The 20,842-nt window shown below is 41.2% G+C and overlaps 1 protein-coding gene across 1 annotated transcript in view; it reads left to right on the forward strand.

Annotated features, from left to right (window-relative positions):
• Positions 1–20,842, forward strand: part of ASAP1 (ArfGAP with SH3 domain, ankyrin repeat and PH domain 1) — a 345,855-nt gene that overhangs the window by 259,068 nt on the left and 65,945 nt on the right. The window contains exons 12-14 of the mRNA XM_003782341.2: positions 507–576; positions 17,361–17,448; positions 19,618–19,666. Of these exons, the coding sequence (XP_003782389.1) occupies positions 507–576; positions 17,361–17,448; positions 19,618–19,666 (207 nt within the window). The remainder of the gene's footprint in view (positions 1–506; positions 577–17,360; positions 17,449–19,617; positions 19,667–20,842) is intronic.

The raw sequence follows: 20,842 nt of genomic DNA on the forward strand, positions 1-20,842 counted from the left end.
CATCATTTTTGTTCTCAAAGGACACTGAAAGGGAAAGGGTACAAGTTACCCCAAATGGTGTTGATACATTCTAGAGCCCTGGACCTTAAGCTCCTTTCTCTGTATTGATTTTTAATTATTGAAGTAATTAGTTAGTAACAGCTTTCTTATAAAAGATTCATAGATATGGTTAAAAACTCCTTGCTAACACCACCCCTAATAGAGGTCTGGGCCCCCCTCCCAGAGAGGAATACTTTTATCAGGGTGGTAACCAAAATTCATTTATTCATTCCCCTACTATTAGATATTTATTGTTTTTATTTACCCTTTTTTCACTATCAAAAACAATGATATCATGACCATCCATGCCTTCCTCTCACCTGGGATAATAAAAGGCACCCAGAATTCTCTCTGGGGGGCTTAATGTTTTTGGGTTTTTGTCATTATTGTTATGTGCCACACTATATAATTGCATGTCCCAGAGTAAATCAGCTACTATATCTAGTTATGTTTAACTTCCTTCTTAGGATCCGGAAAGTATGGCAGAGGAGGAAGTGTGCCGTTAAGAATGGGATTCTGACCATCTCCCATGCCACGGTAAGTGTGTCTGTTAATTTATGCTGCTCTTGTGCTATGCTTTCTGGCCTCGAGCATCAAGAAGCAAATCAAGTGATGTCGCCAACAGTAAAATTCTGGTCGAATGTGTTTAAGGTATGTATTTGGGTCAGGGAGTTTAGGATAGTCTTTTACCAAAAAAAAAAAAAAAATTAAAAAAGAGCATTGGCTTATCTTGCTTTGTGTTGTCTACATCATTCTGGTCTGGGGCACCAGAAACTTTTTTGTTGTTGTTCTCGCAAATGGAAATGAGTATTATTTGATTTTATGATCTTCTCCTTAGAGAAATATTGGTTGTCCTGAATAGCCTATTTTTCTGAATTACAAAGATGACAAAGGATGTTCTTTCCATGACAAAATAATGTAGGAAACCAAAAAAATATATAAATACTGTATCTTGGTTGTCACTGAAGAAGTATGCAGTAAGTTTTGCCCTTTTAAAGCTAGCAAAAAGTTATTGTCCATTCTTAAAAATGCAGAGATTGGCAAAGTATATGCCAAGAGTCTCTTAAAATATTCCTGGTTTGCCAAGTAACCTCAGCCTGGAGACAAAGCTCATTCTTAACATATAGTATTCTTTGCCAAGTGGTGTCCTTGAGTTATCATAAGCAATTAATTGCTAACAGGATAGTATCAGTGAGGGATGAGCATTTATTACACTGGCAGTTTTTTATTACTTATAGCTGAGTTTAGATTTCTTTCTATCAAAGGAGAATGGAAGTATGATTAACCTTCACAAAATTTATTTCATTTAATCTTCCTGACAACCCATGAAGTATTATATCCTTCCTTTTACAGATGAAAAAACTGAAGCGCAAAGAAGAGCTATAACTTGTCTAGTAACTGGCATAATTGGAAATTCAAACTTGGGTTTGTCTGACATGAGTCTGTACAGCCTTGTTTTTCTCTCTCTCTTCCTGCAGAACCCGTTGTCTTACTAGACTCTAAGCTCCCCGCTAGCATTGGTCCTTCCTGTTCCTTTCTGTCTTCAGCCCCTCATGCAGAACTTGACACTCGGAAGGTGCTCAGTACGCACCTGTGGCCAAGTCCTTCAAGGCAGGTGATTGCATACATCTTAAAGATTGTTGTCCTTTATGGAACTTGAGTAGTTTTATCATCTCCATCTCTTGCCCCCAACCGAATACCTGTGGTGATTCCTCAGTGGTCTTCAGTTTCCCTCAGACAACCCAGTGGAAGTTTTTACCTATTGTGCCATTTCTGGCTGGCCACCAATGTGATACCAGAAATCCTGCCCACAGATTTGGACCAGTTACTAATTGTGATTGAGGCTGTCTAACACATTCATGTATTCAACCATCTTTTATTAAGCTTTCATTCTGTCATGTTCTGGCAAGGCATCAAAGATACACAGGTGGGACATTACATAATTTTGACCTGTTTTTTATTTAGTCTAGCTGTATGTGCTAGAGTAAAAATTTCTGGCCATTTAGATCAGGAGTTTTTATCGTCCAGCGTTTACTAGGTGTACCCTAACTTTCTTTACCTTCTGCTGGTGAACTTTTCCCTGAGTTTTGTCTGGCTGTAACAGTCCTTGATAAGCATTTTGACAACTTACATAGTGGCCTTATCATGTTCTGTTAGCTTTTCTTAGGAATCTGTGGAAGGCTGTGGAGAGTGATGAGAGATCATAATTGATAAGTAAATCAGCACTACTTGCTAGTTATATGACCTTGAGCAATTTGCTAAAAATTAAAAATTATCTTCCCAGTCCCTTTTTTTTCTCCTGGTCTCCCTTTTTATTGTGGCCAAGCCAACTGTTTACATGCACTGTTAAGGGTCTAATGAACAACATATATCACATTGGCTACATGGTTTAATGGCTAAGAGAATGGACTGTGGCATCTGTTAGATTTGACTGCAAATCCCAGATTTTCCATCTACTGTTGTGACCTTGGGAAAGTATTTAACTCAGGAAAGTCATAAGAGGATTCAAGGAGATAGCACGTCATGTGTAGGCACTGTTAATAGTTATCACTGCTATTATTGTTAGTTCATTGGATGTTTTTGGCAAAACTGAAATATGTTGACAAGCAGCCCCTCCTGCTAGAAACATGGGAACTTTCCTGAGAGCCGGAAAGGGAACAATGAGAGCAGAGCAGCCAGGGAACAATGGTTTTCTCCGCTAAGTTCTGATTCCCTTCTGGTGATTTGTGTTATTTTATTCTGCTCCCTACAATTCATTGGCTTTAGACCAGACTTCTTTGCTGCCGGTTTTTTCACTTGTAATCACGCTCCTGCCTCCACAGAAAGTTTCCTGTAGCCAGTTTTAGCTGGCTTTTCCTGTCCTTGCAAACACCATCGATTACTTAGAATTAGGTTGAAATTAAGACCAGCAGCTTTCCATGAAAAACATAAAGGGATTCAGTGATCTTTGAACAAGTAGAGTCTTGTTGTCAGAAAACTTGAGGCCTTTGTTTGGAGCCCTAAAGGGAGAATTCTTTTGGCTTAAAGGACCCAATCAGTGTCATATTTGCAGATTGTACTTATCAGAGTGATTCATGAGAAAACCAAGTGTGGGGTTAGATTAGTGGTATAGGTCTGCTGGCTTAACCACCAGACCAAGATCTGCTGCAGGGCCCTTCATCTCCCTAGCTTACCATTCTAGGGAGAAATGCATTTCTACATACACCTGAAGATGTATAGCCTACTCTTCGAAGCTTTCATCCACAAATGCATTGCTTTTTATGTATCTGTTAAAAGACCTAAGTTGTTTTCTTTTTAATTCACGGTTCAAAGTAATGCAGCACTGTAGGAACCACTTCAGTGGTAATCTCTGAATTTGTGTCACAGTAACAGTATTCATGACGGCAGCAGAGGACCATCCAGTGTGTTTCAAACACAGTATTAGATGTTTTCATTTCAAAATTCTAATTCAAACAAACTTACAACAAATATTTTACTAAGCCTCAATTTAAGAATAAAGAAACTTCTATCAAGCCACTAAATTATCATAAAGAGATTTGTATACCTTTGAATTGTTTTTATGACTAAAAGCCTCATAGTATAGATATGGATAAAGCAAATTATAATAAAAAGAAAATATGAGAATTACAAAGTATTACTTTATTGGAATAATCCTATAAGATTAATTTCAGAAGTATAAGAAGCTATACTCTTTTTTTTTTTTTTTTTTTCACTTTTTGGCCAGGGCTGGGTTTGAACCTGCCACCTCGGGCATATGGGGCCAAGTGCCCTACCCCTTTGAGCCACGGGCAATGCCCCAGAAGCTATACTCTTCAAAAATTCTTAGTCCCTGAATTTATTGACTTCAGGGTCACATACTATCTAAATATTGGGTTGAAAAACAAAGGAAAACTACGATTTATTGAGCACTTAGCACATGCCCTACACTTAATCTGCAAGATAGCCCTTCAAGATGGGTGTTGCTGTCTTCATTTCTCACAAGTTGGAAGTTCCTAGGAGGCAGAAGACCACATCTTACTCATGTCAAATTCCCAGTACCTAACACTCTGCCTGAACATGTAGTTAGCCTTCGGTGAATACTTTTTTAATGAAGCTGCATTTTATCAATGAGGCTAGAGATTAAATCCTTTACCCAGGGTCATGCAGTTTATAAGCAGCTTGACCAGTTTTTAAGCCCCAAAGCCTCTCTGCATGGCATCATAGGCCTTTCCTCACAGGCCAGATTGTTGTTAGGTCTTTGAAAGTTTCATGAATAATAGTTCTTTGAAATGAGACTCGGCGGCACCTGTGGCTCAGTGGGTAGGGCACCAGCCCCATATACTAAGGGTGGCGGGTTCAAACCCGGCCCTAGCCAGACTGCAACAAAAAAAATAGCTGGGTGTTGTGGCGGGTGCCTGTAGTCCCAGCTACACGGGAGGCTAAGGCAAGAGAATCAATTGCCTTAAGCCCAGGAGTTGGAGATTGCCAGCACTCTACCCAGGGCAAGAAAATGAGACTCTGTCTCTAAAAAAAAAAGAAAAGAAAAAAGTGAGACTTCTTACCTTGTCACTCCTTCACTCCTTGAATCAGTCATGGCATCTTAGAGTAGAGATAGCTGTAAGGCAGTAGTTCTCAACCTTCCTAATGCCACGGTGTATTTTCATTGTTACAAAGGGGTTATGACCCACATGTTGAGAACCACTGCTGTAAGGGGTTCCAGGAACAGAGGAGAAAGAGGTGTACTCCTCATGAAGATATTACAAGGAGTCTTAGGATTATATTTAAATTTGAAGACTGCAGTGGTTAGTGTCATCTTGAGGGAGGATCACGGCATCTGGAACCTCAGAGCTGGATGCCTGGGTTTGATTTCCAGTGCTGACACTGACTCCCTACTGAGGATTTCTATCTAAATAAAAAGGAGCTATTAATAGTGCCTATTTCATAGGTGGTTGTGAAGATTAAATTAGTTCATTGATTATAAATAATTAGAACAGGAAGTGGGGCAGAACTAGGGATCAATAAATGTCAGCTATTATGGGTATTGCTTGTTCTCTATTATGTTACTACTTCCATTTTAAACTGTTTACATTGCTATTTTCTGTACTCCTCAGTCTAATTTGCAAAGGTGGTACGGGGTACCTGTTCTCTCATAGAGGTTTAATTGCTGCCTGTTAGGGGTTAACAGCAGCTCTGTCACCTTCCAGGGCATTTCACTAAAGCAAGTATTTAATATGTCTGTCCCTGTCCATGGCACTTTGGATCTGTGAACATTTCCTAAGAACTATTGGTTTTTTCTCCTATCCAGAGCCCTGAAGAAAACATTCAGCTGCCAGGGCTTTAAAAAAAAGATGCACTGAAAGTACATTCAGGAAGCACAAAGAGACCTGCAGATTGGATTGCTCCCTTTGCAATGTGCTCAATAACCTTGTTTTTGTAATTGGCCTTTATGGTAGTCGAAGGCTGTCCTGAACTCCCCATTGTCACCAAGAGAATATTTTCCTTTCCTTTAACAGATTAGAAAGCAAAACTATGAGTTGTAAGAGGACAAATTTTGGAGCCACTTACACTTGGGTTCAAATTCCCAAACAACCTATTGGGCCTTAAATAAGTTACCTAAGCCTTTGGAGCCTTGGTTTTTAGATATAAAATGGGCATAGCTGAAGAGGGGGGCTCATACCATTAATCCTGGGAGGCTGAGTCAAGAAGATCACTTGAGGCCAGAAGTTCGAGACCGTTCCGAGCAACACAGCAGGACCCTCATCTCTAAGAAAATGTATTTTAAAATATTATCCAGGTGAGGTCTTGCATCAGTTGTAGTGCCAGCTACTTAGAAGGCTAAGGCAGGAGAATTGCTTGAGCCCAGGAGTTCAAGACTGCAGTGAGCTATGATCATGTCACTGCACTCCAATCTGGTGACAGTGTGACCCATCTCTAAATTAATGAATGGCATAATTTGCTCATTAAAATGCTTTTATTCCAAACCCAGCCCCAGGCATGTGGCTATGTAGGTACTTCAGAAGATGTGATGAATAGTGCCCCCTGCCCTCAAGTGAAGGACAGGTGCCTTAAAAGAAGTGAACAGAAGGCTATGATGGAGAATAATGGGCAGCTACTTTAGTGTGGACAAGAAGCACTTTTCTGGGTATTTAAAAGTAAAAGCAGGTGAGGAGCAGTCCCAGTAGAGCAGTGGGTTCACGACCCACAGGTTGAGAACTGCTGCAATAGAGGGAAGAGACAGTGCAAAATCCTGAAGCTGGATGGTGTGTTCAGGAAAGCTAAGGAGAAGCAAGGTGGATAGAAATGATAGCACTTTCACTTCCCTCTGAAGAGTTTGGAGGTTTCAGTAACACTTTGGAAAGCTACTGCTGTCTGTATATTCTGGATACCAAAAAAAAAGTCAAAGGTCAAGAATGAACGTGACCTAGTATTATTTCCAGAACAATATTATTGTAGTTCCCTACTTGATTTGCCCTCTCCTCCATTCGAATTATAATTTTATTTCATATCCCTCTGTCAGTTCAGATGGTGCCATTTTTTCCTTCATTTTCTCAGCCAGCTTCTCACCATGCTGCCCTTGTGACATGAAAATTCACCTCTCCTCCTCTTTAAAAAAAAAAGACCAGAAGTTAACTTTTGTGAATCAAATTCAAAATGTAGTCACAAGCTGGGCACGATGGTGCATGCCTAGAGTCTCAGCTATCTGGGGGAGCTGAGCCAGGAAGTTCACTTGAGGCCAGGAGTTCAAGGCCAGAGTGCACAATAACTGCCTGTAATAGCCACCACACTCCAGCCTGGCAAAATTGCAAGATGTTGGGGTGGGAAGGCAGATGCAGGTCCAAGGCTGTGGTATCGAATCTTCTCCACAGTCATGTTCACTGGCAAAAGAAATAACAGTTTTTTCAGTACAAATAACATTTTTGGGATATATGAAAGAAACAGCACTGTTTCTAAATCTCAGGGTTACTGTGGTATACCTTGTAGGCTTCTGTCACGTTGCAAATGCAGAATTGAAGACATTGGTGCATCTTTGAGGGCTTCCCAAATTCAAATGTAAGTTTAGAAATTTATCTGTTTACATCTTATAAGTTGTTTATTCTTCTAAACATTACATGCAGCAGGAATTTTTACTATATCTGAATTCTAATGAAGGGTCATCTTTTCACTGTTCAAATCCCAAGAGTACATATTAGCAGTATCAGTATGGTTTATTCCAGATGAAAACCCTCATTGCCTGCATCTGAATGAACCATTACAAATGATTAGAAGAGCTTGTAGTTGGCTAAATTAATCTAGTGAATCTCAGCCCTGACATTAGCATGATCTGGTTCCACCCCCACAGGTTCTGATTTAATTCATACAGAGTTGAAGCCCAAATGCCACTTCCCAGATAATTCTAATGGTCAGCCAGACTCAAGTACCACTACGCTCCTTCACCATTGTTTGACAGTTTTATAAAACAGAGAGACAAGAAGTATTTGGGGGCGGGGGGGGCACATAGAACCTGGAAACCTGCAGCCAGTGGGAGCAATATGTGTAAAGTTTGTGAACTGGCTGTGGACCTCAGTCAGAATTTGGGTGGTTTGAACTCTAATTCTCACCACTTCCTTGATTCTAGTTGAGTATCCTTTTAATAGATAAAGCAGTTAAATCTGAGCAGTGGGCAGGTCTGAGCTTTCTTCAAGGCTGGTGTCTATATCCTAAGTCCCTAGAGCAGAGGTCCTCAAACTTTTTAAACAGGGGGCCAGTTCACTGTCCCTCAGACTGTTGGAGGGCTAAACTGCGGGCCCTAGGATGAGTCAGCTGCTAAGCAGGACAGGCAGCGTCAGCAAAAACACCCAGTGGGCCAAATAAATGTCCTTGGCAGGCCGCATGTGGCCCACGGCCCATAGTTTGAGGATGCGTGAAGGGAAATTGATACTAGCAGAATACTGTGTATCAGCTATGTGGACACCATCAGAGGAGATACTTGGGAAATAGTAATTATAAAGATAGTAGCTAACGTTTATTGAGCACACACTCCATGCTAGGCTCTTTACAAATGTTTTCCCCTTTAACATTTATAATACTCTTATTAGGGATAACGCTTATCTCTGTTTTTAATGGGAAAAAATCTAAAAGTCACATGATCATTAAGTGCTAGAGCCATATCTGAACCTAAGAAGTTGAATTCCAAAGGCCTGAGATGTCTCCCACTTGGAAGTGGAGCACCAGATACTTGTTATACATGCTTCAATTAGTTTTAACAGCCAAGATGGTGTGATTTCCCCTCTACTTGGTGAGATAAGTTGAGGCTCAGACAGGCTAAGGTGTTATACTTTCTCACAGCTCTATTAGTAGATGCCTGGGCCTAAACTCAAACCCAGACCTGATTGCCTCCAAAATTATGGTTGCTTCTCTATTCTGACATGTACTTTATAGTATGTGGGCCATTTTAAAAGTTTTTAGATTTACAAAAATCAAGAAATGTAAAATTCGCCCAGACAGAAACAAATGAAGCCCTCCTAGCAACATGGATGAGCCAAGCAATTTGAAACTTGCACGAGTGAATCAGAAAAGTCGCCTGTTTCTTGGAAATGAAATAATGGACCATAACACAGTCTGTCTCAAAACTTTCATAGTGATCTACAAATTAATAAGTTGCTTTTCTAAATTAGCAGAATATTGCATTGCTCCAGACCTCCCAAACTATCAGAAGCCTTAGTTCCCAGAGTATGGCTCCATTAAAGCCAGGTCTTTTATAGCAGTCTCTCGTTTGTGCTTCAAAGAACAGCAAGCATCACAGCCTTGACGTCTTCTTTCGGCAAATCCTCTGGAATCACAAGGATGTCACAGTGCTTATTCTGCCTAAGATTTGAGGACCTTGACAGGTAAAGCTCTCCTGCTTTCAAGTTGAACAGAAATCGGAGGAAACTCTCACAAGGAACTTGTTTCATAAATTAAAAAAGGAGAAAGAAATTGAGTCATTAAAATATAAAAGAGGTTAGAGATCAAAACCATAGCTATTTGAGGTTTTTAACCCTCGCCTTGGAGGTCTGACATGTGCTTGTCATTCTGTGTGCTTCCAGTGTGACTCTGTAACTCTAGTAGAAAAATGAAAAGAGTAAAAGCTCATTAATTTAGAGCCCACATCTTTAGAATGTGTGCCCATTTCATTACAGGGTATCTGAATGGTTTTTAAGAACGATTTTTTAAAGAAAATCCTGATTTTACAAACTGGAAAGTACAAAACAAAAAGCTTGCAGTCTGAACAGTCCTACTACCTCCTACCCAACCCTCCAATACAAAGAATGATGTATTTCTAAAAAATATTTTATGTTTACCTAATGTTCTGATGTTATCAGCCATAACCTCATGGCAAAGTTACTTAACCTTTTTTGTGACTTGGTTTCCTCATCTGTCAAATAGAAGTAGTAATAGTGGTACTTACTTTCAGGGTGGTTGTGAGGATTAAATGAGTAAATACAAGATGTTCCAAAGTCTCCATACATAGGAAAAATTATAATGACAGATATCTTGGAATGTGTTTGTCATGAGTGGGAGAGACTTCTGTGTGTAGAAAGAGGTGGCCACCATGTAGAGAATATTTTTCAAATATTTTTATAAAATTTTGTAGTGCATATTTTGTAAATGTACCATTTTTCTTAGGTATGGTCACTTTTGGGACACCCTGTACATGTAAAGTGCTTAGCATGGAGCCTATCACAAGTAAATGCTATATACTCTTTGAGATGACGATGCCTTTGTTTCAATGGGCTGCCCTTTTATGTGTGAGGCTAATATAAGCATCTTATACTTTTGTCTCAGCTATTCGAAGTCCATATTGCTGATAAAATGCAGGGAGAATACCTTTTTAAAATATACACCATATTTCTTGTACTTTATCGTCAAATTAATAACATTGCATACAAATATTCTAAGTCAGGAGGTTTTCATTTTGTGAATTCTTGTTGGATACCAAGGCATGGATTAAAGTAGCTACTGTAGTTAAATAGGAAAAAGTGAGTTATTCTTCCTTCACTGGGCCAGACTGCATATACTGGCATCTAAGTATGTGTGGGAGTGCCTAAATGGATGTATCTGGCATACACATCAGGAGCAGAGACATTCGCTCCACGTCTTACCACGAGCCCTGATAACCTTTTCTGTTGACATAATGGCGTTGTTTAATGTTGATTCTAGAGTGGAACATAGTCTTAGAAGTAAAACACGTTTCTTACTGCAATAAATGAGATTTTCTTGAAAAGCTCTATTTTGAAATATTTCTTTCTTATACATATTCTGCCAGCTGGAAATCAGTCCCATAGGTAAAATGTTTGGAAGGGCTAAGGGAATCCACAGTAACCCACACTCTAGAATGGATCACTTCAGCTAGAGAGTTAGCGTCTCTCCTTAGCTGTCTGAAGGGTCACTGAAAGGATGGGGGAGCTTTAGCTATGGCCTTAGGGATAGTAAGTTTGGAATTTCAAACATGTTGAGAATAGGTGGGATTTCTCAGCAGAAATATTAAGTGATCTGGCAGGAAAATGGTGGAACTAGCTGTAAAAAAGCAGGAAGAATCAGAAAAGGCAAAACTTAATTTGGCAAGTGTTCCAAGTGCTTGCCTTGATGTCAGACAGCTTAAGTGGAAGGAGATTTGTTCAGATCTCAGCTTTGCCTTTTACCTTCTGTAAGACATGGATTAGTTTACTTCACCTTCCTGACCCTTAGTTTTCTCATTTATGAAATGGGTGTAGTAACAGTACCCAATTCATAGAGCTATGGCAAGAATTATATAATGGAATGTATAGAAAGTACCTAGCACTTCAGATGCTCAAGTTAAAAAAAAAATTGCTATCTTGCCACAAATAAACCAAAATAATTTCCAAAAGCCAGTCATTTTAATGCACTAAAATTTTGGCAGTAAGGTCTCTCTGCAGTGCTGGCCAGTCATTTTATACCTGAATTTATTGTGGTTATTGATTGCATGCCAAATGTGTATGTTCCTCTAGAGCAGCGGTTCTCAACTTGTGGGTCGCGACCCCTTTGGGGGGGGTTCTCCTGCATATCAGATATTTACATTACTACTCATAACTAGCAAAATTACAGTTATGAAGTAGCAACAAAAATAATTTTATGGTTGGGGGTCACCACAACATGAGGAGCTGTATTAAAGGGTCGCGGCATTAGGAAAGTTGAGAACCACTGCTCTAGAGCATGCTAAGTGTATAAATAAATATCTATTGAATGAAAACTTTGAAATGATCGTAATGGTTTGAGCAACTCTGTTTCCAAGCATTGACATAGGAAGCGAAGAAAGCTTTATTATTTTATTTTTACCTCTCTACCCATCAGCCTCAGACTGGCAGGGTCGGGCTTATTTCCTAAGTAATTAATGATGCTCTTTTCTTATTTGTGAAACAGAGCAATTCAGTTGGAGAATGGAAGGAAATAATTTCCTTTCTGGATACTAATTCCAGTAGCAGCTGTTTTCTGCTGAGAAATATGCCTGCACTAACAATTTCACACTTCTAGCAAAAACACTGCACCATGGTGCACACTAAGCTGTCTAAGGACAAATGCGTGGTGTTTGTTTTCATTCAGAAGACGCAGAAACATTAATCAGAATTGACTCAGTCTGTTTCTGAATGCATTTCTCCTTTCATTTCTAGTGACTTTCCTAGCTGAATGGTCAGTTTCTGTTTGGGTGGCAGACCATTACGTCAGAGGCATAATGACTTCATCACTTCTGTTCATGGAATGTACTCAGAGTGTCCCCAGCTAAAACATTTTCAGAAATCAAAAACCTGAATAGATTTGTTGCCCTTATTGAGTATGTGCGTACCCGCTTGTGTGTAAAATGAACACATCTGTGTATATTATTAATTGGAAAAAAGCAGTTTACAAAACAATGTATACAACACATTTTTTTTAAAAAAAATCTCACGTTTTGTTCAAATAAAGGTAGTGGCAATGATTACTGCTGGGTGTATTAACAAGTAATGTTTGGCTGCTTTGCACTGTCTCTGGCTGCTAATTTTTTTCAGTGTATATGCATTATCAATAAAAAGTAAAATCTATCAAGGGATAATTTGGGAGTTTAAGGAACTGTCATAAACCTTCATTTGTGAAAGGCGTCATAACTATGTTGTAGCTCTTGAAAGAGACTCTGCTTGAGAGAGCCTTCAGAACATCGTATCCTTCCCTCCACTCACCGCTCACCTCCCTGCACTGGGTAACTCATGCTGTATTGGGGTGGTGTGTGCACTGGTCTATTAGAAACCTTTCGTGTGACCTGAATCTTGAGTTCCCTAGTGCCCCTGCCATAGCTTTATTCCAGGCTCTTGTCATTGCTCATCTGCCTTATTCTCTCAGCCATGCCAGGTCTCCTCTACCAGCAGTGCGAGTCTCACTGGTTACTGCCTGATTGACTTCCTTCAGTAAGCTGCTAGAGCTCCTGGGATGGGTGCATGAACTCCTTAACACCACTTGTCCTGCCTGCCCCTCTGCTCCACACGCCTGCTCTTGCTGTCCCCTGTCATGCCCCAGGCCTTTGTACCTGCTCCTCCTTGCTCTTCCCACTCTTCTGCCTTGTCCATAGTCCCGCCTCCAAATCCTCACTGAAGGTGGCGGCTGTCTCTCTGAGTATTGCCCAAGTCCTTGGTGCATACTCTTGAGCCTAGGCCCCCAGGCACCAGGCATGTTCTAGGCACACAATCAGGTCTATTTCCCATGGCTTCATGTTTTTTGGATGTGCTTAGAATGTGGTAGAGGCTTAAATAAAGAAGCAGTGAAAACTCTGTAACTTGACCATTATAACAAACTGGTCAACATACAAAGATGATCAACTAGGAACTAGGCCTGCTGTACTGGTACGTACATGTGGTACATGTCCAGTCTATGAAAATGACGTCACCTTAAGTAGGTGGTCAGCTATGGTTCTAGTGTATGTGTCAAATGAGTGAGTAGAAATTTTAAATGAGTGTCTTAAAATTTCTTTTTTCATCAATTATAAGAAGTAAGGGCTCGGCGCCTATAGCTCAACCGGCTAAGGCGCCAGCCACGTACACCTAAGGTGGCGGGTTCGAATCCCCAGCCCAGACCCGCCAAACAATGACGGCTGCAACCAAAAAATAGCCGGGCGTTGTGGCGGGCGCCTGTGGTCCCAGCTACTTGGGAGGCAGAGGCAGGAGACTCACTTGAGCCCAGGAGTTGGAGGTTGCTGTGAGCTATGCCACGGCACTCTACCCAGGGGGACAGCTTGAGGCTCTGTCTCAAAAAAAAAAGAAGTAAGTACTTGGGAGAATCAAATAACCCAAGAAGTTAGTCTTTGAAACATTTGCTTCGTTTACTTCTAGCTCTTTCTCTTCTCAGGAGGAGATAATCTCTTGTGCTGGGGCACCCAGCTGTTATTCCCTGAGGTATGTCATAGTGCTCCAAGTGCATCCAAGTCGTACTCCACAGTGGATGCAGGAGTGAGGGCTTTGATCCACCCAAACTCCTTCCTTACTGGGAGATCTTGAGAATGTTACCTTACCTCTCTGGGCTACCGTTCCTTCATTTAGTGGAAGAAACTAAAAAGACTTTCCACATTAGCAGTACATGAGATAGTCCATGTGAGGTTCCTGGAATGTAGTTATACACTCGATAAGTATTTATTGAGTGCCTGCTATATGCCAGATACATTTTAGTGTGCAAAAAGAGTACCCTTAATGGGGACAAAAATAAGAAGCGAAGAGTGCCAAGAGCCAGGAAGAGAATACAGCAGGGTGTACGAGGCTGGAACTGGCCACCTCTCCCAAGAGGTGCCGATTAATGAGAGACCTGAAGGAACTGAGGGAGTGAACAGGAGCAGGCAGGACCACTGCCCCCTCCCCAGCAGCAGGAGCAAGGACAGAGGGGCTGGGGGTCCCTGGAGGTCCTGATACAGGTGGGGGCTTTTATTCTGAGCAGGAGAGGAATCATCAACAGCAAAGACTCCATACATAGATGCTTCCTGCATTTTTCCCCCTTTTTTTCCTTCTCTCCTGTACTTAACAATGTGAAAGCATTTCCTAAACTATTCCACTGTGATGTAGCCCAGGGCAAGTCATTTGTTTTACTCTGATTTTAGTCTGCTGAAACCCCAGAAAAGATTATACCTTCTTTAACCAATATACCTATAAATTAGTATTAAATATCAAGAAAGTGCTTTGAAACCTTGGAACATTATCCAGACATCTGGAATGGGTATTATTACTATAGTGATTTACATGTGTCTGATGCCTTGGTCCTTGGACTATGACTGAATCACTTCCCTTTCTGATATTTCTAGGCTCAGCACCAGATATGCCAGCTGCTTTTACAGTCACAAATTGTATTCTTTGCTTCTTAAAGTCACATTTAGGATGACAGGTCATTTGTCAAATGCCTCCCTGGCAACTCAGTTTGGGGAAGAGCATTAAGTATAGGCAATACATCTGTCAAACGTGGTTACAGGGCAAATGTCAGTCAGTAGATGTGACAAACTTCTAAGAGAATAAACATCATATGGCATCACCATTGAAGTTGTGGGTCAAAAAACATGGACTGACTTAAACTATATAAAAACCCTTATCAGTTTTCCCACAAAATGCTTTGAAATAGTTCACACTGAGACATGAGAGGTGAGTGGTGCTGTTGAACTTGGTGGAATACAGTTAATGCTGAGCTAAGTGGCTTTCCCTCTTTTAAAGATTCTGTATCTATTGCTTGGTTATATCTGTTGGTGAAGGTTCAGAAACACCAGAGAAACCTAGATTTGGAAAGGTTAAGAAATCAAGTTAACCTTCTCCCACATTCAAACATGAATAGTGTCTAAAAATTCTTAAATTTTTTAAAGAAAAAGCTTTTATTACTTGAGAAACCTGGAACTTTTTATAATGCATAATCAACTTAAGCTTGGGAAGTTCTTTCTTATGTCTGGCCCAAATCATCTTCTACAACTAAAGTGCATTTCTTTTTCTCTACATATGGAAAACAGCTGCCCAATCTTCCCCTTAACAACCTTCCTGTACTTGAAGATGGTTGTTAAGTTACCCCGTAGCCTCTGGACTAAGTGCTGCCTTTAACTTATCTTCAAAGTTTCCATTTTCTAACCCTTTAATCATCTCTGGATCTTCATAAGGTTTTCTACATCCTTCTTTAAATGTGGATTCCAAATTGGAACATAATACTACCTTTTCAGGCGGTCATATGTCATAGTCATTCATGTATGAAATCCAGCAATTGCATCAACATCCAAAAGGATGAGATGTAGTACTAACAATTCCTTTTTTATACTGAACTAGGCTAGATTTGTAGCTACAGATGCTGATTTTGGAGTCTGAGCCTTTCAGCAACCCAGTCTCCAGGTCTAGCCTGAGAAATTAGACCGATGAGTTCCTATCTCCCCTTGCGGGTTGGATGATCAGTTCTGTAGAACAGGAATCCTGTCTGAACCACTATTTCCTCATAGGCAAGATTCTCCTGTACTTCTAGTTCCATTTTTCTTTTTTTTTGAGACGGAACCTCAAGCTATCCCCCTGGGTAGAATGCCATGGCATCACGCTCACAGCAACCTCCAACTCCTGGGCTCAAGCGAGTCTCCTGCCTCAGCCTCCCAAGCAGCTGGGACCACAGGCGCCCGCCACAACGCCTGGCCATTTTTTGGTTGCAGCCATCATTGTTGTTTGGCAGGCCCAGGCTGGGGATTCGAACCTGCCACCTTGGGTGTATGTGGCTGGCGCCTTAGCCACTTGAGCCACAGTCGCTGAGCCTCTAGTTCATTTTTCAATCAAAAGTACTTACAGGCTCAGCATCTGTAGCTCAGCAGCTAGGGCGCCAGCCACATACACCAGAGCTGGCATGTTTGAACACAGCCTGGGCCTACCAAACAACAGGGACAACTACAACAGGAAAATAACCAGGCGTTGTGGCAGGCGCCTATAGTCCCAGCTACTTGGGAGGCTGAGGCAAGAGAATCGCTTGAGCCCAAGCATTTGAGGTTGCTGTGAGCTGTGACGCCATGGCACTCTACCAAGGGCAACATAGTAAGACTCTATCTCAAAAAAAAAAAAAAAGGAAAAGGTACTTACAGTGAATACAAAATCCCTTGGCATCTCTCACTTCTCCCCCAAGACTGTTTGAAACAGGAGGGTACAGAACAAGAGGCATTGTTTTGTGTCTTTTCTCATCGAAATTACAGAGGGAGAAAGATCTTGAAAATGGTCTGGGAAGCATAGGAAGGTAAACAGAAATTAGTTTTCCACTCCCCATTATGTAGGCAGAGAGGTACAGCATGCCCTTGAAATTATCCTGATCATATCCCAGCTCTGTTGTTTGGGGCTTTGATTGGTTCACTGATGTGACTTCTCTCTAATCCCTCTGCATCTCTTTTCCCTAAAAATTTATATTCCCCAGGTGGAAATGCTCTTTCTGTGGGAATTGTCAGTATCATGACTGTTAAGGGAGGCAGCTAAAGAGTTCCATTGTTTACTTCTACAAACTTTTCATAATTCAGCAAAGCCCAGCCCAGGCATTAGGACATTTCACTCTTTGATCAGCTTCTGCAGGAAGCAGGGATCCTAGCACCAGACATTGGTCAGCATGTGACCTTGGACAGTCCAGACAGGAGGGTAGGAAAGAGTTTGACCAGAGTGATTATGTGGCAGGACTCCCTAAGTTAGCAACTGTCTAGCTACTGTAGGGTCTATTTTAGATGAGAGACCAAGAGATTTGCTGGTAAGTGATATGAAATCCTTATTATTTTCCCTCTCTCCAGATATTGGGGCTCATTAAGCATTGCCTTGCAAGTCAAATGGTAATGGTACTTGTGAGTAAGGGAATGTAAATTTTGCTTTGCAATCAAAATTTGTATTCATGGATAGCTGGGACATGAGATTTGGAATAATTGATTACTGGGGTCATTTTAAATGAATAAAGAAATATAGTTTAGATGTGATTAGATTCCAGAAAGTTCCGTGGACCATGCCCACTCTGCATTGGAAGTGAGGTGGATTATTTTTTGTTTCATTCTGATAAATCACTGAGATATTATTTATGCACAGTTAAAAGACATTTGGTAAGGCACCTAAATATTTTTTTGTTAATGAGATTCAGATTCTAATGGGATAAATAAGACTTTACCAAGCTTATTAGCTTATATTTGAGGATGGAACCTTACAGATGTGGTGTCTTCCTTTAGTAGACTTGGAGCAATGTCCAGATGTCTATTTTCTTCCCTACTAAACTTGTATTCTTGGATCACTGAGCAGGCCTTGTGAGCCTCGTGCCTGCCCTCCAGGGCACTGGACCTGTAGGCAAGAACAAAGTGCTGTATATAACTTCCCATTTTCTCTTTATTCCAGTCTAATAGGCAACCAGCCAAGTTGAACCTCCTCACTTGCCAGGTGAAACCAAATGCTGAGGACAAAAAGTCTTTTGACCTGATATCACGTGAGTCCTTTTTCTCCCTGAGTCCATTATTATAGCTTCTGACAACTGTATGTTTCCATTTTCTGGATGTTGAAGCAGCAGCCCTTCCAAGCAGGGCTCTTCAGAGTTGACACTGGAACAGTTTAATGTTATTCTGCATATATAGCTCTAGGAAGACCCCTCGAATCTCTTAATTAGTGCTTAGCCCACCTGCAGTTAGAATGGCATTACAGTGTCAGATCTGACCAACCAGCAGCAGAATAAAATCTAGATTTTTACATTGAGCTAGAACAGTGATAATTGAATACACATCTTTATCCCTTTGGAGAGTTTCTAAGTGTGTTACCGTTTGTCTCTTAGATCTCCTGAATCACAGTCTTTGGTATGAGGCCCCAAGATACAGGTTTCTGTTAAAGCCCCTGGGTGACTCTAATGTGCACCTGTTAAGAACCAGTGGTGTACATGTGGAAATGCAGGTGTGCCACTGTATGTGTATAGCTATTTGCCCAGAATTCTGTCCTAAGGGGACAGAATTAGATTCCTAAAGGGAATTAGATTATAAAATTAGATTCCTAAAGGGAAAACCATTTTTTTGCTTCCAAGCAAAACTGCCTTCAGCCTTCATGAATTGATGGCACTGCATCCCATCACTCTCTTTATGGTTGAGAGATTGCTTTTCTCTTGTGGTAAGATAACATAATGATCCCACCCACCACCCCCACCCCCAGTGTGTAGCCTGTATTCTGATAGCTTGTAGCCAGTGGGGGGGATGTTCTTCCGCTGGGCTGGTTCCCAGTGCTTATGCAGGTTCCTGTGGGTGCATTCCCTGACCCACACTGTAGCTGAGGGGACACCCTCAGGGGATGGCAGTAGGAGGGAAATGACTTTCATAAATATCCTGAAATCTTACAGGACTAACCTTAGTATTCTTCCTTCTGTATCACAACCCAGCAAGGCAGGCCATCAGTCACAGTGCATGATCGATGTGGAGAAGCACCAAAAATACTTTCCTGCCCCTGGAAGTCCTTTTGATAACAGTTATGCGAAAGGAAGCTCAAAAACAGTCCTGACTTAAACAATTGAGTCAATTTTGGGGTCCTTTGTGCAGTCTAAGCTGGATTCTCTGCAGCATCTTTATGAAGTTTGGATTCTCCATAATTTTCATGACCAAGAGATTTCTTGGGTTATTAATGAGAAAAAAATACGAAAAGTTGGAGTTATTATATGATTTCAAAATGCCAGGAACCCCTAGATTTGAGAACCTGTAGGGTATTAATAATAGTCATCAGTTGTAGGGCATGTATTATGTGCTAAGTGCTTCATATACAAAAGCTAATCCTTACAAAAGCCCTATCACATTCCCATTTTACTTAAGAAAAATTAAGGCCTTGAGAGGTTCTTACACAAGGTCACACAGCAACAAAGCAGAGGTTCAGCCAGGGCTGTCAGGCACTGCTACCCATGGTGTGTTCTGGGACATACACATCATCTCTCTCCCCAGAGAGAGAAGGGCTGTGATTACCTAGCCTGGAGCATTCACTCAGGAAGTGCTCTGTGAACCTTAGTTTGACCTGACTGTGTTGAAGCTGCCTGAAAATCTTGAATTTTAAGAAGACGCTTCCCTCATATATACCTGCCTGAAGTATCTGAGTTAGGCCACCCCATCCCTTACAGGGTAGTGGAGGTTGAACCTTTACTCAGCTAGAGAGTAGCCCTCACATCTGAAGCACAGCATGCCTACTGCTGCAGCTGCCCTGTGGGTTAAGTGTCAGAGTGAACAGGAGAACAGTGAATGAATCATTTCTGAAAAGATTTATTTAAAAAAAAAAAAAAAAGTAACAATCAAATTGAAAATGAAAAAGGAAATACTGAATTGTCCTGGAAATGCCACTCCAGTTTGTCCTGGAAATGGCCTTGGATCAGACAGCACCTTCCTCCTCCTTCCTGGTTTTTCAAAAGAAGTGCCAGATACGTGCATATGTTTTGGTTCTTTTATTGTATTCCTATTGCATGTTTAAAAAAACAGACAAAATGAACTGTGTAGCTGCCAAAACACAATGGTATAAAACTTAAATAAAATTAAAATCCTATTTTTACTGTTCCCCCCCCCCCTTAGGAACTTTAGAAATTTGCATTATACCTTAAAGGTGCCCTAATTTCTCAAGTTTCACTTTTTTTTTTTTTTTTTAGATAATAGGACATATCACTTTCAGGCAGAAGATGAACAGGATTATGTAGCGTAAGTAGTTTTGAAATACTTAGATCAAAAAAGTACCTTCTCCTGTACAGGGTACCATAACATTTGCTTTCTGTTAGTAAGAACTACTTCCCTCGGTTCCCGATGCTGCTGCGTCCCCCGTGTCCCTGTGGCTCTTCTCTGTTCGTGCTGCTCAGTCTTGTGTACTTACTAAACTCTGGTGCCTCTGGCAGGATCCTGCTCAAGCCTCATCACCCCGGGCTTATTACTCCTTCTTCCCGGCCCAAGGCCTCTTCACACCCAGTTGTGATCCTGTGCTCTACTTCCAGAGACTGAGAGCTTCTTGAGGGCAAGGACTGTGTCTTGCATACCTTTGGGTCACTTGACCTATACTTAGAAGGGGTTCCCTTAATGTTTGGTGGCTAAATGCATCCACCAGTGTCCCGGATGGTTGGTTGTTACTGTGGAAGGAGCAGGAGAGTCTAATGCTGAAGAAAGAATACCAGCAGGTGCCTTTCACTGGGGTGAACATGGCTCCGTTAAAAGGAACCTGGTGTAGGAGAAAGAACCAGGTCTGGTATCACATATTGCTGGGTTGGAATCCTGCACTCACCTGACCAGGTATGCAAGCTCAGGCAGCCCCTGCCCTCGTTTTTTCAACATTAGCCCTGGTCCTGAGTCATCTTCATTCCCCCTTCCTTCCCATAGCTTGCCTAGACAAAAAGACAGTAATTGACTATAACATTCTGGACTGCTTAGGAGGGGAACATCTGTGTTGAAATGGGCAATTATCTTTTTTGTAGTGTTCAATTATTTTTTATTTCTAACAAGTACTTAGTGTAATTTGGACTAAGTTTCATGAAGTATCAAGCTCCCCACGTCATCAGTGGCACACACTAGTTGCTGTTTTCCTTCCTTAATTATTTCTGTAGCGCCACAGAACTCTGTTGACACATGTGTTTTGATTTATACTTACCCTCACCTCCTCTCTCTCTCACACACACACAACACATAAACTGGAGAACTCTACTCTTTTCCTGTCTCAAAGGACAAATGATAAGGGATCAGAAAGAGAATAGGACAGAGGTAGTAGAAAGGATGCAGAGTTGGGAGAAACAGCTTTAAAGTAAAAAGCTGAGAGAGGCTTGGCGCCTATGGCTCAAGCGGCTAAGGCGCCAGCCACATACACCTAAGGTGGCGGGTTCGAATCCCCAGCCC

This window comes from Otolemur garnettii, unplaced genomic scaffold (genome assembly GCF_000181295.1).
Source record: "Otolemur garnettii isolate 467f Iridium unplaced genomic scaffold, OtoGar3 scaffold00004, whole genome shotgun sequence".
NCBI lineage: Eukaryota > Metazoa > Chordata > Mammalia > Primates > Galagidae > Otolemur > Otolemur garnettii.